The 24,457-nt window shown below is 40.4% G+C and overlaps 3 protein-coding genes across 4 annotated transcripts in view; 2 read left to right on the top strand and 1 right to left on the bottom strand.

Annotated features, from left to right (window-relative positions):
* The window catches only part of ogfod2 (2-oxoglutarate and iron-dependent oxygenase domain containing 2), a 4,265-nt gene extending 2,281 nt beyond the window's left edge, over positions 1-1,984 (bottom strand). The window contains exons 1-4 of the mRNA XM_054773715.1: positions 1,736-1,984; positions 1,591-1,647; positions 1,187-1,297; positions 1,005-1,104 (exon numbers count right to left, since the gene is read on the bottom strand). Coding sequence (XP_054629690.1) covers positions 1,005-1,104; positions 1,187-1,297; positions 1,591-1,647; positions 1,736-1,870 — 403 coding nt within the window. The 5' untranslated portion in view covers positions 1,871-1,984. The remainder of the gene's footprint in view (positions 1-1,004; positions 1,105-1,186; positions 1,298-1,590; positions 1,648-1,735) is intronic.
* A 712-nt stretch (positions 1,985-2,696) lies between these two features.
* Positions 2,697-9,241, top strand: zgc:113436 (uncharacterized protein LOC503528 homolog). Its single transcript, XM_054773487.1, has 8 exons — positions 2,697-3,067; positions 4,769-4,962; positions 5,036-5,147; positions 5,231-5,369; positions 6,807-6,861; positions 6,964-7,221; positions 7,293-7,406; positions 8,505-9,241. Exons 1-8 carry the CDS (start codon positions 2,899-2,901, stop codon positions 8,760-8,762), a joined length of 1,299 nt encoding a protein of 432 aa, XP_054629462.1. The 5' UTR covers positions 2,697-2,898; the 3' UTR covers positions 8,763-9,241.
* A 1,056-nt stretch (positions 9,242-10,297) lies between these two features.
* abcb9 (ATP-binding cassette, sub-family B (MDR/TAP), member 9) lies at positions 10,298-24,408 on the top strand. Of its 2 annotated transcripts, XM_054774319.1 has the most exons (13): positions 10,298-10,498; positions 13,004-13,819; positions 14,502-14,616; positions 16,677-16,807; positions 16,896-16,933; positions 17,030-17,101; positions 17,173-17,370; positions 17,469-17,597; positions 17,691-17,879; positions 19,350-19,523; positions 19,683-19,842; positions 21,652-21,788; positions 22,315-24,408. In XM_054774319.1, the coding sequence occupies exons 2-13, from the start codon at positions 13,171-13,173 to the stop codon at positions 22,573-22,575; spliced, it is 2,253 nt and encodes a 750-aa protein (XP_054630294.1). In that variant the 5' UTR covers positions 10,298-10,498; positions 13,004-13,170; the 3' UTR covers positions 22,576-24,408. The 2 variants fall into 2 exon arrangements, with proteins under 2 accessions (XP_054630294.1, XP_054630293.1); XM_054774318.1 differs by having other exon boundaries at positions 10,300-10,498; positions 16,896-17,101; positions 22,315-24,407.
* The last annotated feature ends 49 nt before the right edge of the window (positions 24,409-24,457 follow it).

Raw genomic sequence — 24,457 nt, forward strand, 5'->3', positions numbered from 1 at the left:
CTGGGAGTAAGTCACTGTTTATGCGCTATACTGCTGATGGGGATGTCATACAACATCTTAAATAATCTGAACTATCCCTTTAACAAACACTTTTCCCCCACACATCTCCTATCTTGACTTCCCTTCCAAGAGCAGAGCAGTAATCCATCCATCCATCCATCCATCTTCTATGCCACTTGTCCTCATTAGGGTCGCGGGGGTATTCTGGAGCCTATCCCAGCTGACTTTGAGTGAGAGGCAGGGTACATCCTGGACTAGTTGCCAGCCAATGGCAGGGCACATATAGACGGAGCAGAAATCCCTCCATGCATTTTGTGGGGCAGATGAGTGGGGCAAAATTCCTCCACAGCGCTGTAAGAATCTCATTGCAAGTTAACGCTTGATTGCAGTTGTTGCTGCTAAGGGTGGCCCAACCAGCTATTAGGTTTAGGGGGCAATCACTTTTTCACAAAGGGCCATGCCGATTTGGATTTTTTTTCTCCTTTGATAATAAAAGGTTTCATTTAAAAACTGCATTTTGTGTTCAGTTGTATTTTCATTTGTAACCCGCCTGCTTCACACTGCCCGTGCCGGGGCTCGAATACAGGACCTTTCGGAATGGGAGACGAAAGCGCTGACTGTTGGGCCAGAAGCCCGGGCTGTCGACCCAAAGTAGCTGTTTAGGCAGAGGGAGTGAGGTTTACCAACATTCACTTGTGCAGCCGCACTGAGTGGCATCTGTTACACATTGAGTAATATTTACACTTGTTTGAAGATCTTAAACATTTAAGTGTGACAAACATGCGCAAAAAAAATAAATAAATCAGGAAGGGGTCGAACACTTTTTTCCACCACTCTAAGTCCTATCTGACGTTGGTATCATGGCTAAAATACTACGCTAAAGGTTAGTGTCCAACTGGTGGCATACAATAGGTTGTACCACATTTGCATTCCTTTAAATGACAAGTGATATTGTACAATACTCCCCCAAAAATTATGAAATATGAAAATACAGTGTACTTCACCTGCTTCTTCCTCCAACAGTTCAGAAAGACAGTTGAGTGTGACATTGCGACTTCGACAACATTCGACAAGATGCTTGAACTTTGGCGTAAGGAAGGTCTCCTGAGAAGAGGAGAAGAGGCATGTAAATGTCTCAGAGGCGTGTTTATGACGCATTCGTGGTGACACCTGCAACAAACAATACCTGCAGATGGTAGACGTGAGGATGAAGAGGCTGGTACGTGTTTTTTATGACAGACTTTCTCTTAGCAGATGTCACGCCAAAACACATTCGCCTGTCCACTTCCTGGGAAATCTACGGCAAGAAGAAGGGTCATCCATCCACTTTCTACAGCACTTACTACAGTATCCTGTTCAGGGTCACAGGGAAGCATGAGACGTACACTTGGAATGGTTCAATGATAAGTTTATTTTAAACATCTGTCTAGTTTTTGGGTGACTTTATTTTGAAATCATCCCTGGCCGCTTTTTCCCACAAGACGCAGCTTAAACCAGAGATATCCACACGGGAAGTCACTGTGCACCATTTATACTATTTAACTTTATCACATTGATTATTTCAGAACTAAGGTAAGTGTCGACACTTACCTTATTGAAGATGTCCTCAAACTGTTGCTGTGTAACGCAGCCAAGCCTCTTCAAAAGCTAAAATATAATAATAGTAAATATCCGTATTAAATACAACGAGGGCTCCGATGACAATAAGAAACAAAAGAAGCAACACTGGACTCACTGCTTCGTAGTCCTGTCTGAACTGCTCCTCTGTTACAAAGCGAACATGCAGCTTGTAGTCCTTCAGAAAAATGTTGTCCGTCGTGAAACAGTTACAGATATAAAACTGTGGCTTTCCACTTTCCTCGTTTGTCATTGCTGTACAGTGCTTAAGAATATGACAAATTAAAAAAAAATGACAGAGTATCAACACCACAAGACAACTCACGTCAAGCTACATAACTACCAAGGCTGAGTACTTCCGTGTTAGCACACGTTACCATGACTTCAACTTCCGGGTTGCAAAGAAAAGCTGGAATAGCACCGAAAATGAAAATCTGCTTTGGCTATCTATGTCACTGACGACATCTATTCATTTCAACATTTGATAAATTTCGCATAATAGTGGAAAATATATTTTTTTCCTTCGAATTGGCACTCATTACCATGACTACCACTTCCGGGTTACAAAGCGGCAGAATACAGCTATGCGCTATCAATAGATTTTTTTAGTAACAAGGAAACACAAACTATCACATAAAAACATACATAATGTTTCAAATGTACAATCTTACAGACAAACAATAATGTAGACATGAATAACAGCGTCACTTATTGTGCCATTGGCATTACTATTCAACAAAAACAATACCGTATTAGAAAAGCAATACTAGAAAACAAATAAAAAACTCACACATTACTTCTTATATTCAATTGCTTTGTTAATATTATTTTTACACTTTTCTACAGAATACGGGGAGTTTTCTATTTTTCACGGTCAACAAAGATGAAAAGTCGGCTTTTGCTAACAGTGTGGAGAAGAAGGTGTTTTTTTTGTTTTTTTTTTGCTATCGTCATCTCCTGTAAGTACGCAACGATATTCATCAATTTGGAACTGCACTGCACAGTCAAAATTCGGCTAAGTACACAGTGTATATAAAGTATACTTATTGAATTATAAGTGCGGAAGTATTCCACTTGAGACAGCCACTGAAAAATTGTGATGTCTACAGTTTTAATTACGACAGTTGGTGGCGATAATGATCCCCCACATTGCTTTTTTTCATCATGAAATGAAAACGAGAAGAAGACGCTGCTCTGGCCGCATGCGTTAGCATTAGCTTAAAATGTTACGGTGTGTTTTGTGATGCATTGCTGTGGTATTGTTGTAAAGTCTATGCGGAAATGTTGAGTGTGGACTCTTTGCAAGTAGCAGAAGAGGAGGTGGTGGACTCCAGCTCCAGTAAACTCGGTGACATTTTCACCTTCGTGGCTAAAGGCTGCTTCCCGCAGTCCATGAATCCTTTACGGAAGAAGAATCTCAAACGATACGCACAGAAGTTTATCATCGACGGTAAGGGTGGCTTTAAAACCTTCATTTACTAATTTGAGTCCCCCCTACGAGATTATCTACTAGCAATGCAAGCTTCAATTCCACAAACATGTTAACTGAAATGGCAGTAACTTTGTGCAATGGTGAACTTGTTTAAATTCGTCTTTCCACATTTGCAGTATTATCTTACCAGCAGACACCTCAGCTTTGAACACCGTAGCTATTTCGACTCAAATAGTTTATTTGCAACACGAGTCACTGTTGTGATGATAAGATTTGATTCAGCTCCAGAACCGCTTTGTTCAACATGTCTCACACACTTGTTAAACACATTTAATGTTAATGTTAAACACCCCTAATGAATAACCGTATATTGTAAGATGGAATTGGTGTAGTCGAGGCGTGTCCAAATTGCGGCCCCTGGCTGTTTTTTAAAATTATTATCATTATTATTGGCCCGCGGCAAATGCTGAAAACGTAATGATGATTTTAAAAAAAACATTAAAAAATGGAAAAATCGGCAGTAATCCTAACAAAATAGCGGCACGTCCTGAAAATAGAATACAAAAAACAACAGAAAAAAAATTGAAAAATCAGCAGTTATTTTACAAGAATAAAGTCAAAATATTGAGAGAAAAAGTTGTAACATGATGAGAGAAAGTCGTAATTATACGAGAATAACGTTGTCATACTATGAGAGAAAACTAATTCATTATAGTAGCAAAGTTTAACTATAAAAGAAAAAATTGGTTATTTTTTTAAAAGTTGTAATATTCTAAGGAAAAACAGGACAACAAATAAAGTTGTAATTTTTGGAAAAATAGGTTGTGGAAAAAGTTATGTTACGAGATAATGTAAAAATATTGTGAGAATACAGTTATAATTATCAGACAATTTACAAGGAGAACCATGAAATAGTTGGGGGAGAAAAACCCTGTAAATTACGAGAATAAAGTCAAGTTATTAATAGAAAAATGTCCTAGTCTAAAGAGGAAATCTCAATTTTACGAAAATGAACTTGTTATATTATAAGGAAAAATAACGTTTTAGTAGCAGAGTTGACATTTTTTTTATGTTATTTAAAAAAAAAAGTTGTAATATGAAAAACAAACATAATGAAATGGTAAATTTTGGAAATATGGTTGGGAAAAAGTGATAATATACAAAATATAATGGGACAGAAGTCAGAAATTACAAAAATGTACGAAGATTATTTGAGAAGAAAGTTGAAATATTTGGCAAATAAATGTTACAAAATAGGAAAAAAAGAGAAAATACCCAACTTATAGTAATAATACACCTTTTCACCTATATTACAGAGCTGAGATGCACTTTTTTTCTTGAAAGATATATCACTTCTTTTCAAAATATCAAATATCTTTGTATCCTTTCATTTTTCAGTATGTGGCCCTCAGTGGAAAACACCCCAGTCATGGCACACAACTACAGTATGGTGTGTTCAGGGACCACCAAACAAAGTGCGAAATGAAAAACATTAAGACATAAACATGTACAAATTGTGTTTTTTTTGTATCCTTTGCATTTGACCTGTATTGTCACTTATTTATAAATGATTACTTCCCTGCAAGAGCAATTCAAGAAAATGAAGCTTTGCATTCACAAAGATGTCACTTTGTATCAAACTGGGGGTGGTTTTGTGCTGGGAATGTTTAAGATTGTTTCTTGTCTATACTATGTGACAATCTGTGTCTGCTTTTTAAGACGGCAAGCTCTATTACGTGGGGCCAAAGAAACAAGAGAAACGAGAGGTGGTGATCGAGGCTGAGAGGAAGAGGCAAATTTTTCTTGACTGCCACTTTAACGACATCGGCCATCATTTGGGTCAGAAGAAGACTGTCCACAAAATTCAGAGGAAGTACTACTGGCTGGGAATCATTAAGGATGTGGTGGACTGGGTACGGTTATTATCTTATTACTGTTACGTTTACATCAATGCCTAACCAATATGATTGTGATTGTCTTTTTCAGATTAAAGTATGTGACACTTGTCAGCACACGGAGAGGAATAAAAACCTGGCGAGGACGGTTCGTCCCATCAAAGTGGACGCGCCGTGGGATATCGTGGGAATTGACGTCATAGGTGTTTTGTCTCATTTCACAGCAATAAATAAATAAACATCATTTTGTGCCTTGTGTCACCGTTGTTGATTTTGTGTTACACAGGCCCTTTCCCAGAGACCCAGCAAGGCAACACGCATGTGGCAGTTCTCATCGATTACTTCAGTAAATGGCCGGAGGCCTTTCCAGTGCAAAAGACGGACGCTGTCTCTGTTGCCAGATGTATTTCCAAATGCATGTCCAGGTAAAAGCACAAGTTCGGACTCTTAATGTAAATGTATAACTTTTTGTGTTGTACTTTGCACGAGACAAGTCATTATATTTATTTTCCAGTCGGCTCGGCCTTTATTCCCAGTGATAGTGAACCATGCCTTCTTGTAAGCCCCACAGACGCAAACATGCTAGTTGTTGTAGGAAGCGTGGAAGCTGTCATATCTGGAAATGGAAATGAGTAGGTGTCGCAATAGTTTTGCCCCTAATGCAACATTTCGTATTAACTTCCTCAATATTCTCAACAAAAGCGGGGGTAAAGTACTGTATGTGCAATGTGTGGAAACATAAACAAAAGTTTATGATCAAAACCTACAAAGAGAATGTCTGCAACTTGTTTTTATAATACGAACGAACATCGGTTAGCGTCTGTCCCGGGTAGCATGTTTTTCGGGTAACGACGAAAATTCCATCCATCCTTTTTCTATTCCGCTTATCCTTGTTAGGGTGACGGGGGTATGCTGGAGCCTATCCTAGCTGACTTCGGGCAAAAGGCAGGGAACACCCTGCACTGCACTGGTCGCCAGTCAATCGTAGATGACGAAAATTTACACTACAATTTTGCCTCCGTTTGTGTGCATTCTCTGGTTAGCATACAAAGTGTTGCGCGTCTTGTCGTGTTCATAATACACTGCGTAAGTCCATCTGTATTCTCAATGTATTTTTTTTTTTTTTAATCAAAATGTCCTTCCTTGTTAGCATCCTGTTAGCTAGCTAACAAAATGACAACTGGAAGCAGAAGTCAGCTGCATCATCAGTGGGTGACTCAAAAATGTTAACACCAACATGTTTTAGTTTTATAATTAGACTTTTACATGCGGAAAATTATTCTATATACATAAAAATGACGAATGAAAAGGCTAAATGTACATTTAAGGTTACTTTTACCTTCACTGAATCATTCACTGTTCCCAAAGACAGTGAGGGAGTGAGATCAACCGCCACAACCTTTCTGTTTTCACATGCATTATTTCTTGAACTCAAGTGTTTCTCACCTTTGTGAAAATGCTGCCACTTGCAACTTCCTTTCACTCCATTTTGGGTTACCGAGGTGAGAAACACTATCTTCAATGAAGGTAAACGTCACCTTAAATGTTCATTTATCCCTTTCATTCATCATTTATATGCATTTCCAGCTTTCTACATGTAAATCTATAATTGTAAAATGTGTTTGTGTTGACATTTTTGGCTTTTGGAAACCGATTACAGTGGAGCCTTGGTTCGAGTCATTAATTTATTCCAGAAGGTCCGACTCTAACCAAATCAATTTTTTTGTTTTTTGGATTCACATCATGCCTTGCGGGGAAAAATGTAATCGATTAGAGTCCGACCTTCTGGAACGGATTAATGACGTTAACCAAGGGTCCACTTTATCTGGAATTCCACATTTCTTATGTTATCCTCTTTTCAGGTTTGGTGCTCCTAAAACAATGGTGTGCACACAGAGCGAAGACTTCTGTGATGAGGTGAGATGTAAGTCTGTAATGTTCCAACAAAGTCCGTCAGTCAGTAAGGTGAGACACTGTGGGACAGCCGTGGGTCAGTGTGATGTGGATTCCTTTCGCCAGGTGACGAATCTGCTGAGTAACAGATGGGGTGTCGTACAGAAGGTCTCTCCTCTGGCTCAACCTCAGCTCAACCCCCTACACGACTGCACAAGTCCATTGCTGAAGGAAGCCATCTTTCAGATGGTGATGGAAAAGCAGGCGGACTGGGATGACTTTCTGGACCCTGTGCTGTTTCTCTTCAGGACGTCAATCAACCCTACGACAAAGTTCACTCCTTATTCGCTCATGTTTAACCGGAAGGCTAACACACCAAACCAGGTAAGACTGATGATAGTAAATCTACATGCCGTTAGTTTTCTGTTCACTAAGTGTCCTTACACATCGTCTAGGCTACGCTTGGTCCACTTGGGTATGATGACGAGGCAAACGGCTGTTCCGTCAAGGAGAAGGCTTCATCGTATATGACGATCATGCAGGAACAGCAGAACACCGTTAAGCAACTGGTGATTTACTAGTTCATTGTTTTCATTCTACTTAAGTACAACTCGAAAGATTCTAATGAGTGTACAGTAATGCCTTACCAATTCACGCTTTGAATTTCATGGTTTCACTCTTATCACAGTTTTACAAAAATGTATCAATTAATAAATCCTGCTGTTTCGTAATTGAATACGGCCTATTATTAGTCGCAAATATGCCTATTTAAGCACAGCGTACGTATTTTTTCCCTAAATTAAGCATCTTCAAGCAGAAAAATGGCTAAATGAACTAAGATACAAATATAAGGCATGATATGTAGTGTTCTACACTGGTCGCTGGGTGTCAGTAATGTTACTGTAATGTGGGGTGAGACTCACACGCACCAGACAACAGACTTTTATTGCAGGTTTGAACGATCTCACAACAGGCACAATAACCCCTAATAAAAACGCTGGGATACCGTTGCGGCCATAACCGACGCCAAGCTAAAACGTAACTCTGATCCCCCTACGTCACATCCTGTCCGCCCGATCTACTGATATATTTATAATAACACACACGAACACCAGTCTTATTTATGTCTTAAATGACTGATTTTCTCCTATATGGGGTAATGCAGTTGTTAAGTCGACAATAGCGTGTTATTTCATGTCTAGAGGGCTCTGATAATGTTAAAAACAGCATGGTGCACATGCACACTTGCAGCTTAGCCAACACTAATGTGTGCTGCGGTGTGGTTATTTTTCACAAACGTCCATGTACATGTAGAAAGCAATACACAATAATTTGTCCCCAGTCAGAATAAAAACATGTAATTGAATTAATGTTATTGCTCCCCTACACAGAGAGCAAATAAATAAAATAAAATAACATGAAATATATAAATAAAATCTAATTAAAAGTAAAAGTAAAGATCGCATAGATACCCGCACGGTGTCCTAGTGGTTAGCATGTTGGCCGCACAGTCAGGAGATGGGGAAGATCTGGGTTTGAATCTCCATTGGGGCATGTCTGTATCGTGGTTTATTTTCTTTACATATAGGTATTAGTGTTTGTGTATTCATGTTTCTATGAATTGAAGGATTACATACAATTTATCTGAATGTGTGTCTCTTTTCCAGGTGATAGCAAATATGAAAGCGGCCTACAAACAGGAGAAGAAGAACGTAAAACGAAGAGCACACAACAACCCCTCAGTGGTTTTAAATACATCAAATGCACTGTTTTGTGCAGGGGATACCCCTTCCTCCAAAAAACTGAAAGAAGAGTGTTTATATTTGTCTTTCCCTGTGGAGACGGTGCTGGCCACCGAGCAAAGCGGCTCTGAAGTGCTAAAAACTGCGTTAACCTATCACTTGGCTGGGTCTGATGTCCACTGAAACTTTTTGACACGAGCGTTCATTTGCTGCCAGAGGTTTTGTCTGTGTGCAGATTGTGGTAAAATGACTAATACTTGCATGATGACCTGCCTTGTTTGAGCTCCTTTCCCTGAAATCCCTATAAAATTCCCAAATAAACTAAATTATTTCATCCTTTTGTACTGTTGTGAAGGTGTGATGTCACCCTTGGAATGTATTTTATTCTTCCCACTCATCAGTTTTTAAGAACAGACATGAATCACAAATACACACAAAAAAATGTTTTTGCCTGACAAAACTTTGCAGCACTGTATATAATACACATAATAAATACTTTTAAAGTCGGCTCTAAATTTGTCCATGTTAAAAGCACTGAATGTCAAACAACCCAAATGGCAAAGCTTATTAATATTCGTTCCAGTAGGTTTGCTAAGGAATGCTGGACTAATAGCGGAGTTGCATTCAAGAGAAAATTATACACAATACTTAATGTGACGTTTTATTTGTAAATACTGTGTCATTACATTGTTAAAGAGGTTTGCAAATGAATAAAGTATTTTACCTTTGACTTATGTATTGTAATACCCTAGCGACGTCACCTTCGTCTTTAGTAAGCGTCACTATTGGTTTTGAACGAGAAGAAAGACTGGGCGGAGCTTCACACTGCTCACTTCCGCAACAGACACGTTTTAAACTAAATTAATGGAAGACAAATAAAAGCAAACGTACAACTATAACATCATTATCAAATATATTTTCAGTCTGAAATTGTGCCTGAAAAGGCTGCTTATTTTCGCCACAGAAACTCGGCGACTTGACCCAATAACTAGGGGCGGGTGATACTGCAAATTGTGGTATCCGATAGCAAATACAAACAACACGGCCAGTGTTGCCGATGCCGCTACACTTGAAAATGTAGAAGCTCATTAAATGATTTCGTGGTTTTGCCTTTAATTTGTTGATCATGATTATGATCAGATTAAAACCCTGGACAAAAATTTTAAGCAACCAAAAAATAAACTTTGTTGCCTATTACCCCCCCCCCAATAAACTGATTTATCAATGCATGTATATAAATACTGTGCAACAATAGGAAACGACGTAACAATAAAATAATACAATTATTCCCTTTAAACAAATATAGAAAGCCCACCCAAGCCCAAGTCCAAGGACTTATAACCATGTATCAAAAATGTAACAATATGAGCGAAACAAGAAAACACACAAATATTTGTGAAAATTTTAAATTTGTGATCAGGCTAGTGTCAATTCGATACTGATACCATCATTGGTATTGATGTTGTCAATATTTGGATTGACCCACCCACCCCGACCAATAACAAGTGGAAATTGTTGACGGGACGGGCACGGTTGTTATCGTTGTCTTTTAAATATTGACATGTGTATTGTGTTAGTTGTGTCACCGACTTTGTTAATTTATAGCGTATCTGTGTCAAAGAAGCAACGTGAAGAGCTCCCAAGTCATGTCAAGGTACCAGGATGTAGTCGGGGATATTAGTGCATTTATGTGAAGGTACCAGGATGTAGTCGGTGTTATAAGAGTTGCTTTACATGTCAAGGCAGCAGGATGTAGTTGGGGCCATTGCAGCACATTTGCACAACCACGTTTATCACCTAGCCAACCAAAGCGATCTGACATTCTGGCGTTACTGCAAACGTGTGTTGTGGCCAGTTCGCGTGCCGTCAAACGTTCGCTGGTTTGGACCCCCATGAGGTTTGTTTGCGAATGTATCTAGGTAAGCCTCTTTCAGCTTTGTTATGAGCTTATATACTACTCACAAGAAGTTAGGGATATTTTAGATATATTTCAGGATGAACCTAAAATGTACCACTGTATAACCTTTACAGATGAACTTAATTTGAGTTTCTCGCATTTTGATTGCACATGTCCAACACGTTTAATACTTAACGCACTACTTGCTGTTCTCTACCTTAACAGTTGTGCATATCCTTAATTTTTTGTTAAGTGTGTGTGTGTATATATATATATAGAGAGAGAGACATACAAAAGCAAGTAAGTGAGTCTTGATAACACCTTGCCTGTTGCTAGCTAACTTGCTTGCTCTAATGAAAGGTGTGGTGGTACCTGTGTTGTTCACGCCTCAGTAAATCGCTGAATGACGTCATCGAATATTTCGCCATTTCCTGTGTGTAACCCTAGTTCAGAGGACGTGTAGTCGTGTTGGTGCTCAGACGGTTCCCGAACAGAAACAGTGCCTTTTTTATTTTATTTTTATTTTTGTTGTGACATGCAAGTTCAACAAAATAATTTGTTAAATACGTCAATAATATAAATAAAATGATAGTTATGTAATAAATTCACCAATATGAAATAAAATCCACAACAAACGAACAAACAAGTATTTTACAGTGCATATATTCTGCACAGTTGGAGCAGAAATTGATCATTGATACACAATTGTGGCGATGTTTACTAGTAAATCCTGCATGCAAGAGTCGTGTGTTCATTGAGAAATGAAGTTAGTGTAGTGACCGACTTGTGTTGTAAGTTCAAGTTTAGAATTTCAGTGCTCGTGAATGCACCTCGCAACTAGTGGTGGATAATGAGGGGGTGTTGTGTTGCTTGCGTGGAGAGTGACACAGAAACGTGTGTATGTGTTACTATACTTTATTTTGGCCTCATATCAGGGCCACTAAAGTAAGAGTAACTGTTAATGTAGCGCCAAAAAGAGGCACTGATAGCTACTTAGTTTTTCACTTCGGTTACTACCGTTTACCACCTGAGTTTCCATATGCATCCCTGCCAATAACACTTCTTTCTTTAATTGCTCGTTCACTCCCGATGAAGGAAGCTAATAAGCTAATTGCTAATTGCTCACTTGAGTTGTGGAGATATGCGAGTCATGAACGAGTCATTTGAAACTTGCTTGTTTTTTACTGAATCAGGACTGAACACGTCTTCATGAACTTGTTTACTGACTAATCCCTGCTACCACTAGTTAAATTAGAAAAGAAAAGAAGGAGACATGTCATTAATTGTGCAACTGTTATTCTAACTGCATTTTTATAAATGTATTAGTCCTGTGGAAAAAGCAACAGATCTGTTCCATTCCTTAAATCAACGCTCCTTTCCCCTTCATGCCCAAGCTGCGTCACAGACTCAACAAAATGATTCACGATGAATGACTGGTTAGCTCAACCCGCGCGTTACAGTACACTGACTCACGGGTGCTGTATGGAGACGCGACTTTCACTGACGATCAATACTCGAGCTTCACTGACTTATGACGTAAATTTCAGTGACTCGAGAGTACTTAACCAAGCCTTGAGATTCACTGACTCACGGCTACTTGACGAGGCCTTGTGTTTCGCTGACTCACAGGTACTCGACCAAGCCACGAGTTTCACTGACTGACTGGTAGAAATTGTTGCGCATGTGCAAGTTTCTGCACAAGCGCTTAGTGGCAATTGATTCAAGTGAATAGAGTACCTGATAAGAACTACAGTAAGTAAAAAGAATCTGGTTTCTAGCACTGCTGAGTTGACTCTCCGCCCACAGCGTCCCAAGCGTTTTAGCAGAGAATTTCATATCGCACACTCAACCCCGATGAAGACCTATAAAAGAAGCATAATTCAGCCTTAAAGGGATAGTTCGGATTTTTTGACATGAAGTTGTATGACATCCACATCAGCATTGTAGTTCATCAACAATGACTTACCCCCAACTTGGTCCCGCGAGCCCAGTTGTGGTTGGATTTTGGTGATGAAAAACGTAGTTCCGATTAGTTGCTGGGCTACTTAAGTAAAGAGTTTGTCGGCTTCTCAAAACAATATGCGTCGGAAAGAGTAATACATTTGCATCACAAAAATGCATATTGTTTTGAGAAGCCAAACTCTTTACTTAAGTAACCCCAATAACTAACCAAACTACATTTCTCATCACAGAAATTCGACCAGAATTGGGCTCACGGGACCAAGTGGGGGGTAAGTCACAGTTGATGGTCTACACTTGATTGAGATGTCATACAACTTCATGTAAAAAAACCCAAACTATCCCTTTTAAGAACAACACGTGTTTTCACACCGGAGTCTTAAACGACACAAGAAGAAGTCAATAGATTTGTCATTACTTGCTTTTTAAAAAAACAAAACAGTGTGTGTGGGTACTTGCTAAAAAGTCTCTAAGCTGGCAACACGACATGGTAGATGGGTAAGAACAACTGTTTTATATCTTGCAAATCATTCTTTTCTTTCTTCTTTGCTTTCTTTGTAATCCACAGCCAACCCCAATTCCTTCAGAAGAAATGGCCATATCGGAAAATACATGAGAATGAGTTAATTACGTTGATGCATTCATGTTCCATATGTATTTACTGTCAATCACTCTTATATGCTCATTATTACAGCAGGATAGTGGAACACTGCTTTTGATGCCCCAAAGGTCAGCATGGGTATGAAAATACGCGTAAGCGGCACTGTTTTTTATGTCCTACTGGACGTTGTGGTCACTACGATCTTATATGCACATGGATCACAGTTGAACATATTTATGAAGGAGGCTCTGAACTTTAGCATTCTGCAGTCCGCACTGGACATCTGGGGGACTGTTCTGCTTCGAGCTCCTCTCCTTCTGGGTGCCTCCGTTGGAGTTTTATGGAACAAAGAGGATGGCCCACATAGGGTGACTAAACTCACCACCCTCATTCTTTTAGTCTGCCAGACCATTATAACATATACTTTGGCCAAGCTGCTGATGCTTAGTGAACTTGAGCGTCTATCTGATTGCCCCTGGTCCCTGTGTCTGATGTTCTGGACGTGTGTCTCCTCGCTGGGAGTTGTGCTTTTGTGGTGGATTCTGGGAAAGAAATCTAACTCGGAGACAAGTAGCAATACCGATGAAGACACCGAAGAGTTGCTTCAGGCAGATGAAGAAGAAGAGGAGGAGGTGGGCAGTGAGAAGGAGGAGAGTTGTGCAATAAAGACAAAACCGGAGCAGAGCAGCACAGGAGCGACGCTGGGACGTCTCCTCAGCTACACGAAAAAAGATGGCGGACTGTTAACTGTAGCCGTCCTTTTCCTTCTCATCTCTGCTGTGTGTGAGTATCCTTAAAGGTCTGATTTACATGGTATGAATTAGGGCTGTGCATGTGACTGCGTTCCTGTAATTGATTTGAGGTAAAAAATTAAGTTTGTATTAAGCAAAACCTCCCATACTTGACATAATGCTGTTCTTTAGCGGAAGATAACAAAATAACAACATAAGAAAAACACTTTTGCTTTGCTCACATCTTTCTAAAACCTTTTTTCAATGTGTACAAAAGACCTATTTCTGTCATATACTAGTAATATTATATCATACAAATCTGTCTACATCTGTGATCGTGTGCATGTGTTCTTTGAAGAGATAATCCATCCACCTCAGTGGTGTGGCATATCAAGATGCAGATTAAACAATATTTAATTAATATTGCACAGTTGTGCCCTAACCTAATTGATGCTAAAACCCATCCTTAATAGGATCATGCAGCTGGATGATGCATTTAAGGGTATGCAATTCAAGTTATTGAAGACCAAAAAAAAACCCAAAAAACAATTAGTATCAGGGGTATGAGAATATTTTATTATCCATTCACTTATGTGTGAAAATGTTTTCCACTGTGTTACATATTGGCTCGTGCAACACATTTTCAAAGTTCTCTCCAGTTCTCTCATTTTATTGCATTTATAAAATTACACGGTGGTCGATTACTTCTACCATGTCTCTATTTTCGCCTGCAGGTGAAGCCTTCATACCTTATTACTATGGGAAGGCAATAGATAGCATCGTGGTTCACCACAGCATGGAATACTTTGCTGAACCTGCTATCACACTGACAGTCCTGGCCTTTGCCAGGTAAGTATCAGGTGGTCCTTCTGATAGAACAACCAATGGTCAGGAGGGAGAGGTGCATTTAATCACTGTGTAAAACCTGTTTGTTTTCTTTACTTTTTTTTCCCCAGTTCTTGGGACCGCTTTGCTATCGGAGAAGTAGTCAATGATCACACAATTTAAAAGGTTTTCAAATTATATTAAAAATAAGAGCAATCTATTTGGTTACAGCCCAGGATGAAAGTATACAGGGTCTATTTAGCACTTGCTGCGCCCCTCTAGAAAGTGAAACTTAAGTTTGCATAGAAGTGAGTTAAGCTTGTGTGAGTGAGAACAATGCATTTTTTGTGTCACAGGTCTATTTTGTCTCCTAGTACTACATATCTGTGAGTTTTCACACACAACTTCACACACTTCACACACAACTCCACACAGTGTCACATCCAGAAGTTCTCCGACGACACAGCCATCATTGGTTGTGTTTCAGAGGGGAATGATCTGGAATACAGGACGGTCATCAGGGACTTTGTCAGCTGGAGTGAGCTTAACCAGCTGCAACTCAACACCAGCAAGACAAAGGAGATGATCATTAACTTCCAGAGGAAAACATCTCACTTTACACCGGTGAACATCCAGGGAGCGGACATAGAGTTGGTAGACAGCTACAAATTCCTGGGTGTTCACCTAACAACAAGCTGGACTGGTCCGTCAACACCCACGCCCTCTACAAGAAGGGCCAGAGTCGCCTCCACCTGCTGAGGAGACTGAGGTCCTTTGGTGTGTGCAGGACTCTTTTACGGACCTTTTATGACTCTGTGGTGGCCTCAGCCATCTTCTATGCTGTGGGTTCCTGGAGAGGGGGCAGCACGGACAGGGACAGGAGCAGGATCAATAGGCTGATCAGGAGAGCGAGCTCTGTCCTGGACGGTCTTCTGGACTCCGTGGAGGAAGTGGGGGAGAGAAGGATGTTGGCTAAGCTGACATCCATCATGAACAACACCTCTCACCCGCTACATGACACTGTTGTTTCTCTGGGCAGCTCCTTCAGCAGCAGACTGTTACACCCATGGTGTAAGAAGGAGAGGTTCCGCAGGTCCTTCATACCGACTGCTGTCAGGCTCTACAACACCTGCACCACCTGAACCATGTTGTAGTCACTATGTATTCTTTACACTGTACTCTTTACTTGCGTATCTTGCTTGCTTGCTGCTGTAACAAGTAAATTTCCCCGCTGTGGGATAAATAAAGTACATACATACATACATACATACATACATACATACATACATACATACATACATACAGTACATACATACATTTTGTGCAACTCTAGTTGTGCTATTTGAGTGTGTGTGCCAAGAAGGCCGTCTACACTACTCACAATAAGTTAGGGATATTTCAGATTCAGGATCAACCTAATATGTACTACTGTGTAAACTTTACAGGTTACCTTAATTTGAGCTTCTCTAATTTTGAATGCACATGTCCAGCATGTTCAATACTTAACACACTTAACGCACAACTTGCTGTTCTCTACGGTTGTGCATATCTCTTAACGTTTTATGAACCCTATATAAGAAGGTATTAGACTGAAAATGCACTGGGCTATTAGATTTACAACTGTAAGCCAGTGTTTTCAATACATTTCATAATAAAATGCATACCCTATCATCTCTCCCATACATTTCTCCTCCGGCATTGAAATTAGTATTGAATATGATTATTTCATTAAAAAAGAAAGGGGAAAATATTACCTCCGGTAGGTTTGTTTGTTGAATGATTGCACAAAAAACACATTTTGAAATAACCTCTATTAAAATAGAATAATAATCTGAGAATGATTTAATGTGATTATAGTGGTGGTTACAGGAAGTGTATATGTAGTAATCCCTTATTTATCGCGGTGAACTTTTAACTTTTTTCTGCGAAATAGGCTTCTGGGACAGGAAGTGACATCAGGGATTCAGAGTTGAGTTTTAGCTTGCAAGCTTGCATGAAAGCTTGCTCCTGCACTATCAGTGCATATGCTTAATGTATAATGCTGACAAACTGATAACTGACTAAACGTCTTTCCCTGCATTCAGTTCAATTGCAGTTGGAGTACGAGGAGGAGTGTTCACACTTACATTTGCACGATTGAACCTTCGGCTCAGAAACCACCTGTTTAGAGCTCTGACAAGGCAGGAAATTGGCTTTTTTGATGAGAACCATACAGGTAAGACAGGAGCTTCCTCATTACATCTATCCCTCCAGCATGCAACAAGTCACGCTTAATGTTCACATGTACCTGTATCACCATTCAGGTGACATCACCTCACGGCTGTCAGCTGACACCACCCAAGTGAGTGACCTTATCTCCCAGAACGTCAACATGCTCTTGAGGAGCACCATCAAGGGCATTGGCTTTCTCATTTTCATGTTTGGGATGTCCTGGAAGTTAACATTGGTGAACATGATGGGGCTTCCTTTTGTTGCCTTTCTTTCGGAGTATTATGGAAACTACTACAAGGTAAACTACATGTTGATCATCATATTTGCAAATTCATTCAAGCTAACCACTCTGAATAATTGGATATACAGAAACTGACTAAAGAGGTGCAGACGAGTCTTGCAAAGGCTAACAAAGTTGCAGAAGAAACCATTTCGGCCATGAGGACGGTACGAAGCTTTGCCAATGAGCGTCAGGAGGCTGACTCCTACTACGCCAAGCTCACAACCATGTACCATCTCAACAAAAAACAAGCCTTGGCATATGCTTGTTATATGTGGTCCACCTGTGTAGGTATCAGCTGATGCCTCACTAATTGTATTGTTTACATATATTTTGTTGGTGTTAATCATAGTGTACTTTAATCAAGTTCTTCCTGTTTTTTTAGATCTCAGAGCTCGCTCTAGAGGTTACCGTCCTCTCCTACGGTGGTCACCTTGTGGTTACTGGTCAAATGGAAAGCAGCGAGTTGATATCATTTTTCATATACATGCTTGAAATGGGAGAATGTTTGGCGGTATTCAATCTCATTGCATATTTTCTTCATTGCGATTACAGTGAAACATTCACAAGGTCCATAATCCGTTACTAAGTTCAATCCACTTTACAGAGCATTGCATCAGTTTACTCGGGCCTCATGCAGGGAGTTGGAGCTGCTGAGAAGGTTTTTGAGTACTTGGATAGGAAACCCAAACACCCGGATGATGGTGCAGAGACTCTGGACACATGCACTGGTTTGGTGGAATTTCAAGACGTTGTATTTGCCTACCCTACACGGCCAGAGACTGAAATCCTCAAGGTTGGTGTACAAGTAAATGCAGTGGAACCACTTAAATAGGTCCTGTTTATGCCGACCAGCTCAAGTCACGATCCGCCGTGTTTTTCTTGTTACTAAAAAGTGCTTGCTTAAGCCGCCGTCAACGTTCATGGTGGACTGCTTTTGTCGACTATGAAAAATTGGTCCGCTTATGTGTTGTAGTTTTGTCAACTTCCTCAGTATTGCTAACCACATGAAACGCCAAGAGCAACCTAACTACTGTGTATTGTCACTGTCCATACTAGATAGGACAGTATAGTACCAGTACACTAGTATAGACTTGCAACTTACAGACTAGAGCTGTCCTATCTATTCTTTGAGCATGAACTGAAGCCTGCTCGGATGGGAGGCGAAATATCTTCAAAATCAACCTGATGAGTCCAGTTGTGATCGATTCAACGTCCTGAGAATACACAGTAGTTTTGATGCTGTTGTCGTTTCATGCTGCTTAGCAATAATGAGGAAGTTGACAATACTACAACACATAAACTAAAGCTGTCAGACTAGAGGTGTCCTGTCTGGCCTTTAGGAGAGGACAGTTCATGCTCAAAGATGAGCTACAGCTGTCCTATCTAGTCTTTAGGAAAGGACAGTCAGTCTCTAGTCAGGCCAGAGACTAGAGCTGTCCTATCTTGTCTTTGAGCATGAATGATGAAGCTGGATCAAATACCTGTACAAGATAGACTGCTAGATAGGACAGCTCGAGTCAGGCGAGAGCCTAGAGCTTTTCTATCAAGTCTTTGGATATGAACTAATGAAGCCTGCTCGGGTGAAAAGCAAAACTTCTGGTAAAACAACCTGAACAGTTCCGCTGCGACCGATTCAATGCTTTGGAAGTACAATGAGTTGGATAAATGACAATGTTCACAGACATGACTACTCTGTTGTTAATTAACATTAAAACATGCACACAGTGACTTCCTGTTCAGTGAAAAGTAAGCTTCACAATAAAATCATGGCAGTATTGACCTGGATTCTACCACAGCAACTAACATCATGCACCCATTTAATTTTATTTTAGATTGTTAGCCACAGGAAGAAAGATTTGCTCATGTACAAAAGCTTTATTGTCATTGTAGTCAAGACATACAACAAAATTAGCATAAAAACTCTATTAGATAAGAGCATCAAATATATGAAAACATGCACAGACATTAAAAACTTCAAACTTTTATTATCACCTGTTTTCCTTATAGCTCTGGTGACAGTTGCAAGTAAACGTGCCAGCAATGGCTAGTTTCGATTTTGTTTTTTTCGACAAACACTTAGGTCGACGTGAGTCAGTCAGTTCGAGGGGCGTGGACATAAACAGGTTCCACTCATTACAGTGAGAACCCGCTTCACTAACAACATGATATTCATGAAAAACATCTGTCTTATGAAAACAAAACTCCCAGATGACACTCAAACTGGTGTACTGCTATGGTTTAAACAAATATCTGTATGATGCAGGGAGTGTCATTCACTATAAGGCCAGGAGAGGTGACAGCGCTGGTGGGACCTTCAGGCAGTGGAAAGAGCTCTTGTGTGAACCTACTGGAAAACTTCTACCTTCCGCAGCAAGGTCAAGTGCTGCTGGATGGAAAACCTGTTCATACCTTCAAGCATGAAGACCTTCACTCTAAGGTCGGTCCATGTCAGAGAGTCTGGACAAGGTCTGGCATTCTGTCTGAAGTGGCTGTAGCAAATGTATTATAGATTTATAGAAATGAAGACTGCAGCACAGTTCATGGTAAATCATTGTCGCTGCCATTTTGAAGATATACTACATGTGCTGTTTTGCAGGTGGCTCTTGTGGGCCAAGAACCGGTGCTTTTTGCCCGGACGGTTGAGGAGAACATCACTTACGGTCTGACCGATGTCCCCATGGAGGCCGTTGTCCAGGCAGCCACAAAGGCAAACGCTCATGATTTCATCACTGACCTGCCCCAAGGCTATCAGACAAGTGATTATTGCATATCTTCATTTCTTTCTCTCAAATCTATTTTTGCCAGGTGCTATACTATTAAGTGTTGTGGTAGTTTCCCTCAAATGGTGGAGTGGGCAAGACTAGGCAAGACACTTCACCCACCTTCCAGTGCTGCTCACACTCGTGTATGAATGTGAATGAATGTTTGGTAGGGGTCGGAGAGGCCGTAGGCACGGATTGGCAGCTGCTTTTTTGTCAGTCTAACCCAGGGCAGCTGTGGATACAGATGTAGGTAACCACCACCAGTGTGTGACTAAAGAGTGAATGAATAATGGGGCCACTTCACTGTGAAGCACTTTTGAATACCTTGAAAAGCACTATATAAAATCTAATAAATTATTATTATTATTGTCATTAGTGGAAGGAACTGTTTGTGCTCTATGCAGTATAGATACAGTTCTAAACTGTTTCGAAATTGGTCGTGAAAAAAAATGTGTCACCTCATTAAACATTTAACAACGAGAAACATATCAACATCTTTTCTTCAATTACAGTAGATCCCCGCTTTTTGTGGGGACTACATTCGGGGACCAATCACAGAGGGCGAAAAAACGCGAGTAATTGGGCCATAAACGTCTATTTTGACACACAACCATAAGAACACATAATGTAAATGCACCATATCAGCTATGCGGGTATTGAAATAAATACTCACTAATATGCAAGTCAAACAATCCTATATTATATAAATGTATAACCCGCAAGGCATGCTGAGTAACTTCCTGTTGGGGAAATGTGCACGCCTTGCCTCCTGCTTTCTGCAACTAACAAAGTGCACCCATTTAAATTTTGCACAAATGGAGGAAAACGATCAAAGATCCTCTATTGTGGCCCACTCTCGTTAGGTCTCTCACGAAAGTCACAAGTAAATGTGCAAACAGGGGCTAATTTTGGCTACCGTCGTGCCTCGCTTACCACAGTTAATCGGTTCCAGACCAGACCATAATAAGTGGAATATTTTAGTAGTTAGAATATTTTAGTAGTTAGAGCATAGAAAACCTGTTTATGACCTTCTGAATATGTTTTTTAACATTAGTTTGGTTTGGTTTAGTTTATTTGAACACGAAGGTTACAATGGAATACATCTCATTGTATATTAGAGACCTATAGACATGGAATAACACCCTTATAGTCGTCTATTATATTGGGTAATATGAATGTAAAGGCATCCATCCATCCATTTACTTGTCCTCATTAGGGTTGCGGGGATATGCTGGAGCCTATCCCAACTGGCTTTGGGTGAGAGGCGGGGTACACCATGGACTGGTTATAGTAGACATAATAAGAGAAAATAAGGCATATAAGGCATAAAGTCACTTGCAAATTCCCAAGTTCCCTGTTGGTTTGGCTTGTGTTCAGGGAGCTAGTCGCTTGTTTCACTTGTGAAACCTGGCAACACTGAGACACATACCCGTAGCCTATTTGCTTCATTTGATACACTTACTACATTAATAATAATTACGTACTTGTACATTACAATTACACACACACACATACACAGTTCTTACCTTCAACCACTAACCTGTGAAAATACTGCAACTTGTTTGCTGATGAAGATGACGCTATGTTAGATACTCATACCCAGGCCTTTGTATGCGTGAGTGCAGTATGTCTTGTGAATGCCTTATATTTGCATTGTTAGTCCGAAGGATATCGACTTACCACTGTAGTGCATTTGCTTAGTTTTTTTTATTTTTATAGTACAGCACTTTGGGCAGCAGTAGCTGAGAAAATGTGCCAAATAAATAAAGGTGACCGTGAGATCTGCATCTTATTGTTTGCCAGGTGTTGGAGAGAAGGGCACACAGTTGTCAGGTGGACAGAAACAAAGGGTGGCCATCGCAAGAGCTCTTGTCCGACACCCTCGTGTTCTTATCCTGGATGAGGCGACCAGTGCCTTGGATGCAGAGAGTGAACACATTGTGAGTACTGGTGAAAAATGAGGCTGTATGATTTTAAATCTGTTCAAACTTTTCTAGAAATCAAGTATGTACCTCTAAAGTCACACTAAACTTAGAACTGTCATCATGCCTGACGTCAGAAAAGCACTCAAGACCTCAGCTAGGCACACAGGAAAGGTGATAAATATGGTTTTACTTGACTGATTTTCACCATGTAAAGACACGTCGGTAGTTTGAATGCTGCACTTTTGAGGTGAGTTGAAAGGGGCCGTTTTCTGCAGCTGCGTTATGATGCTACCCTGACTGTTATGCTGCAGCTGCATTTTCCACATCCATGAGGTAAAACAGTGGGAAACCTTTTTTTTTTTTTTTTTACGGATGATAAGCTTATCACAAACAATGCCTGCACGATGGAGGAATGGAATGGATGATTATTTAATTATTTTCAATTAAACTTTTTGAAGTCCAAGTATATCTTAGAGGTTCCACCGTTAGGAAGTTTAAAAAATGTTTTTTTTTTTTTGTTTTAATCCTATGATTCATACAGGTCCAGCAAGCTCTCAACAACATCATGAGGGACCACACCGTGTTAGTGATTGCGCATCGGCTGAGCACCGTGGAGAAGGCAGACAGTATCATCGTGATTGATAAAGGCCATGTGGCTGAACAGGGCTCCCACAGTCAGCTGATGGCCAGTGGGGGACTGTACTACAAACTTGTGCAGCGACAGGTTCTGGGTATGGAGACAGGGGAGGACATACCGGCAGTTATGCTTTCCACAGTATCACCCAACCAGAAAATGAAATGAAAAGGAAACATGAATGTAATTCACCCAGCATATCACAACACAGTGACAACATGCTATGCAGTGCTTCCCACAGGACTGCAATCTATTTATGGTCGGGGGAATTATGGGGTTCTGGCACATAACTGGACATGACACATGTGCATATCATTTGTGTGGATGTTGTTGCTGAAAAAAAGTGAAAGTAAAAGTGTTACTCATAAGCTTTTTTTAAACTAAATTAAGCATTTTCAAGCATAAAATGAACTATAACACAAATATAAGCCATTCAAAAGACTCATTCAATAATGCCGTGAATGACATGTAGTACTCTACACTGGTCACTAGGTGTCAGTAATGTCACTGAAATGTTGGGTGAGACACACAAGCACCAGACTTGATCACCGGAACACCAGGCTTTTATTGCATTATTTAAGATGCATATTTCTATGTGGCACATAATGTCCAAAGTGTGAAACTGTGGACTAATACAATCAGTGAAATTATAGACTGGGATTGTTCCGCACATCACACATGAATGCAACATGAATGGAACATATTCGATTAAAAGTATTAAAGGCATATTTGCCCTATTGGCTGGACGGGGCAGGTTTAATAAAAAAAAGTATTAGGAAAACGCCTTACTCCTCCCCTAGAAGGCAAAACTTGGCAATAATTCCACACCGTGGACATACTGAACTAGCAACCCTTTTGCTGTGTGGAGCACAATGTCATCCATCCATCCATCCATCTTCTTCTGCTCATCCAAGGTTGGGTCGCAAAGGGCAGCATCATAAAATGAAAAGTCCAGAGCTTCCTGCTCTCCAGCTGCTTCGTCCAGCCCCTCCCCGTGGGTCTCGAGGTGTTCCCAGGCCAGCTGAGAAACATAGTGTCTCCAATGTGTCCTGGATCTCCCCGAGGCCTCTAACGGTTGGACATGTCCTGAACACCACCTCAGAGGTGTCCGAGAGGCATCCTAACCTAACGTGGAGGAGCAGCAGCTCTACTCCGGGTTTCTGTCTGATGACAGTGCTCCTCACCGTATCTCTAAGGGAGAGCCCAGACACCCCACGGAAGAAACTTATTTGGGCCGCCTGTACCTTGTTCTTTTGGTCACAACCCAAAGCTCATGACCATAGGTGAGGGTAGGAACATAGATAACCTGTAAATTGAGAGCTTTGCCTTTCGTCTCAGCTCCCTCTTTACAGAGTCCACACCAATCCGCCTGTCGATCTTGTGATCCATCCCTCCCTCAAGATCCCCAAGGTATTTGAACTCCTCCACTTGGGGCAGGATCTCATCCCTGACCCAGAAGAGAATGAATCAGGATAGAGCTATGGACTCGGACCTGGAAGTACTGATTCTCATCCCGGCTGTTTCACACGCAGCTGTGTGGTTAGGAGGGTTTATAATAGGAGTCTCACACTCAACTTAGTACTCAGCCCATCCAGAAAGCCAACCATCAAGTCTGATGAAGGACTGGGCAGAGAAAGCAGCAGTGGCAGTGAGAAAGAGTATGATGTTTGTTACTGAAAAGAACCTGTGTGGAAATGTGATTGCACTCATTGTGGGCTACATTCTAACTCTTGGAGATATTTTGTAAAGATGTCCGGCAACTGGGAGTCTGTTTTCACTAAAATTATTGCACATGTACAAAATGAAGACATGGACGGGTAATGATTTTCTCTGGAATAAAACTTGAATGTTTGATTAAAAAATGAACAGCTGATATGCATTATCAGTTATTTAAATGTAATTGGTGCTGGGGGAATTCTGGTCTCTTATTTTACCAAATTTCAAAAATAAAGTCAAAGATTTTCCGCTGTGATATTTCATTAAATCGGGATCATTGAGATAAATGCCCCCTTTTCCCTTTTTTCAAAAAAGCATGTTCGATACTTCTGGA

This window comes from Dunckerocampus dactyliophorus, chromosome 4, assembly GCF_027744805.1.
Source record: "Dunckerocampus dactyliophorus isolate RoL2022-P2 chromosome 4, RoL_Ddac_1.1, whole genome shotgun sequence".
Taxonomy (NCBI): Eukaryota; Metazoa; Chordata; class Actinopteri; order Syngnathiformes; family Syngnathidae; genus Dunckerocampus; species Dunckerocampus dactyliophorus.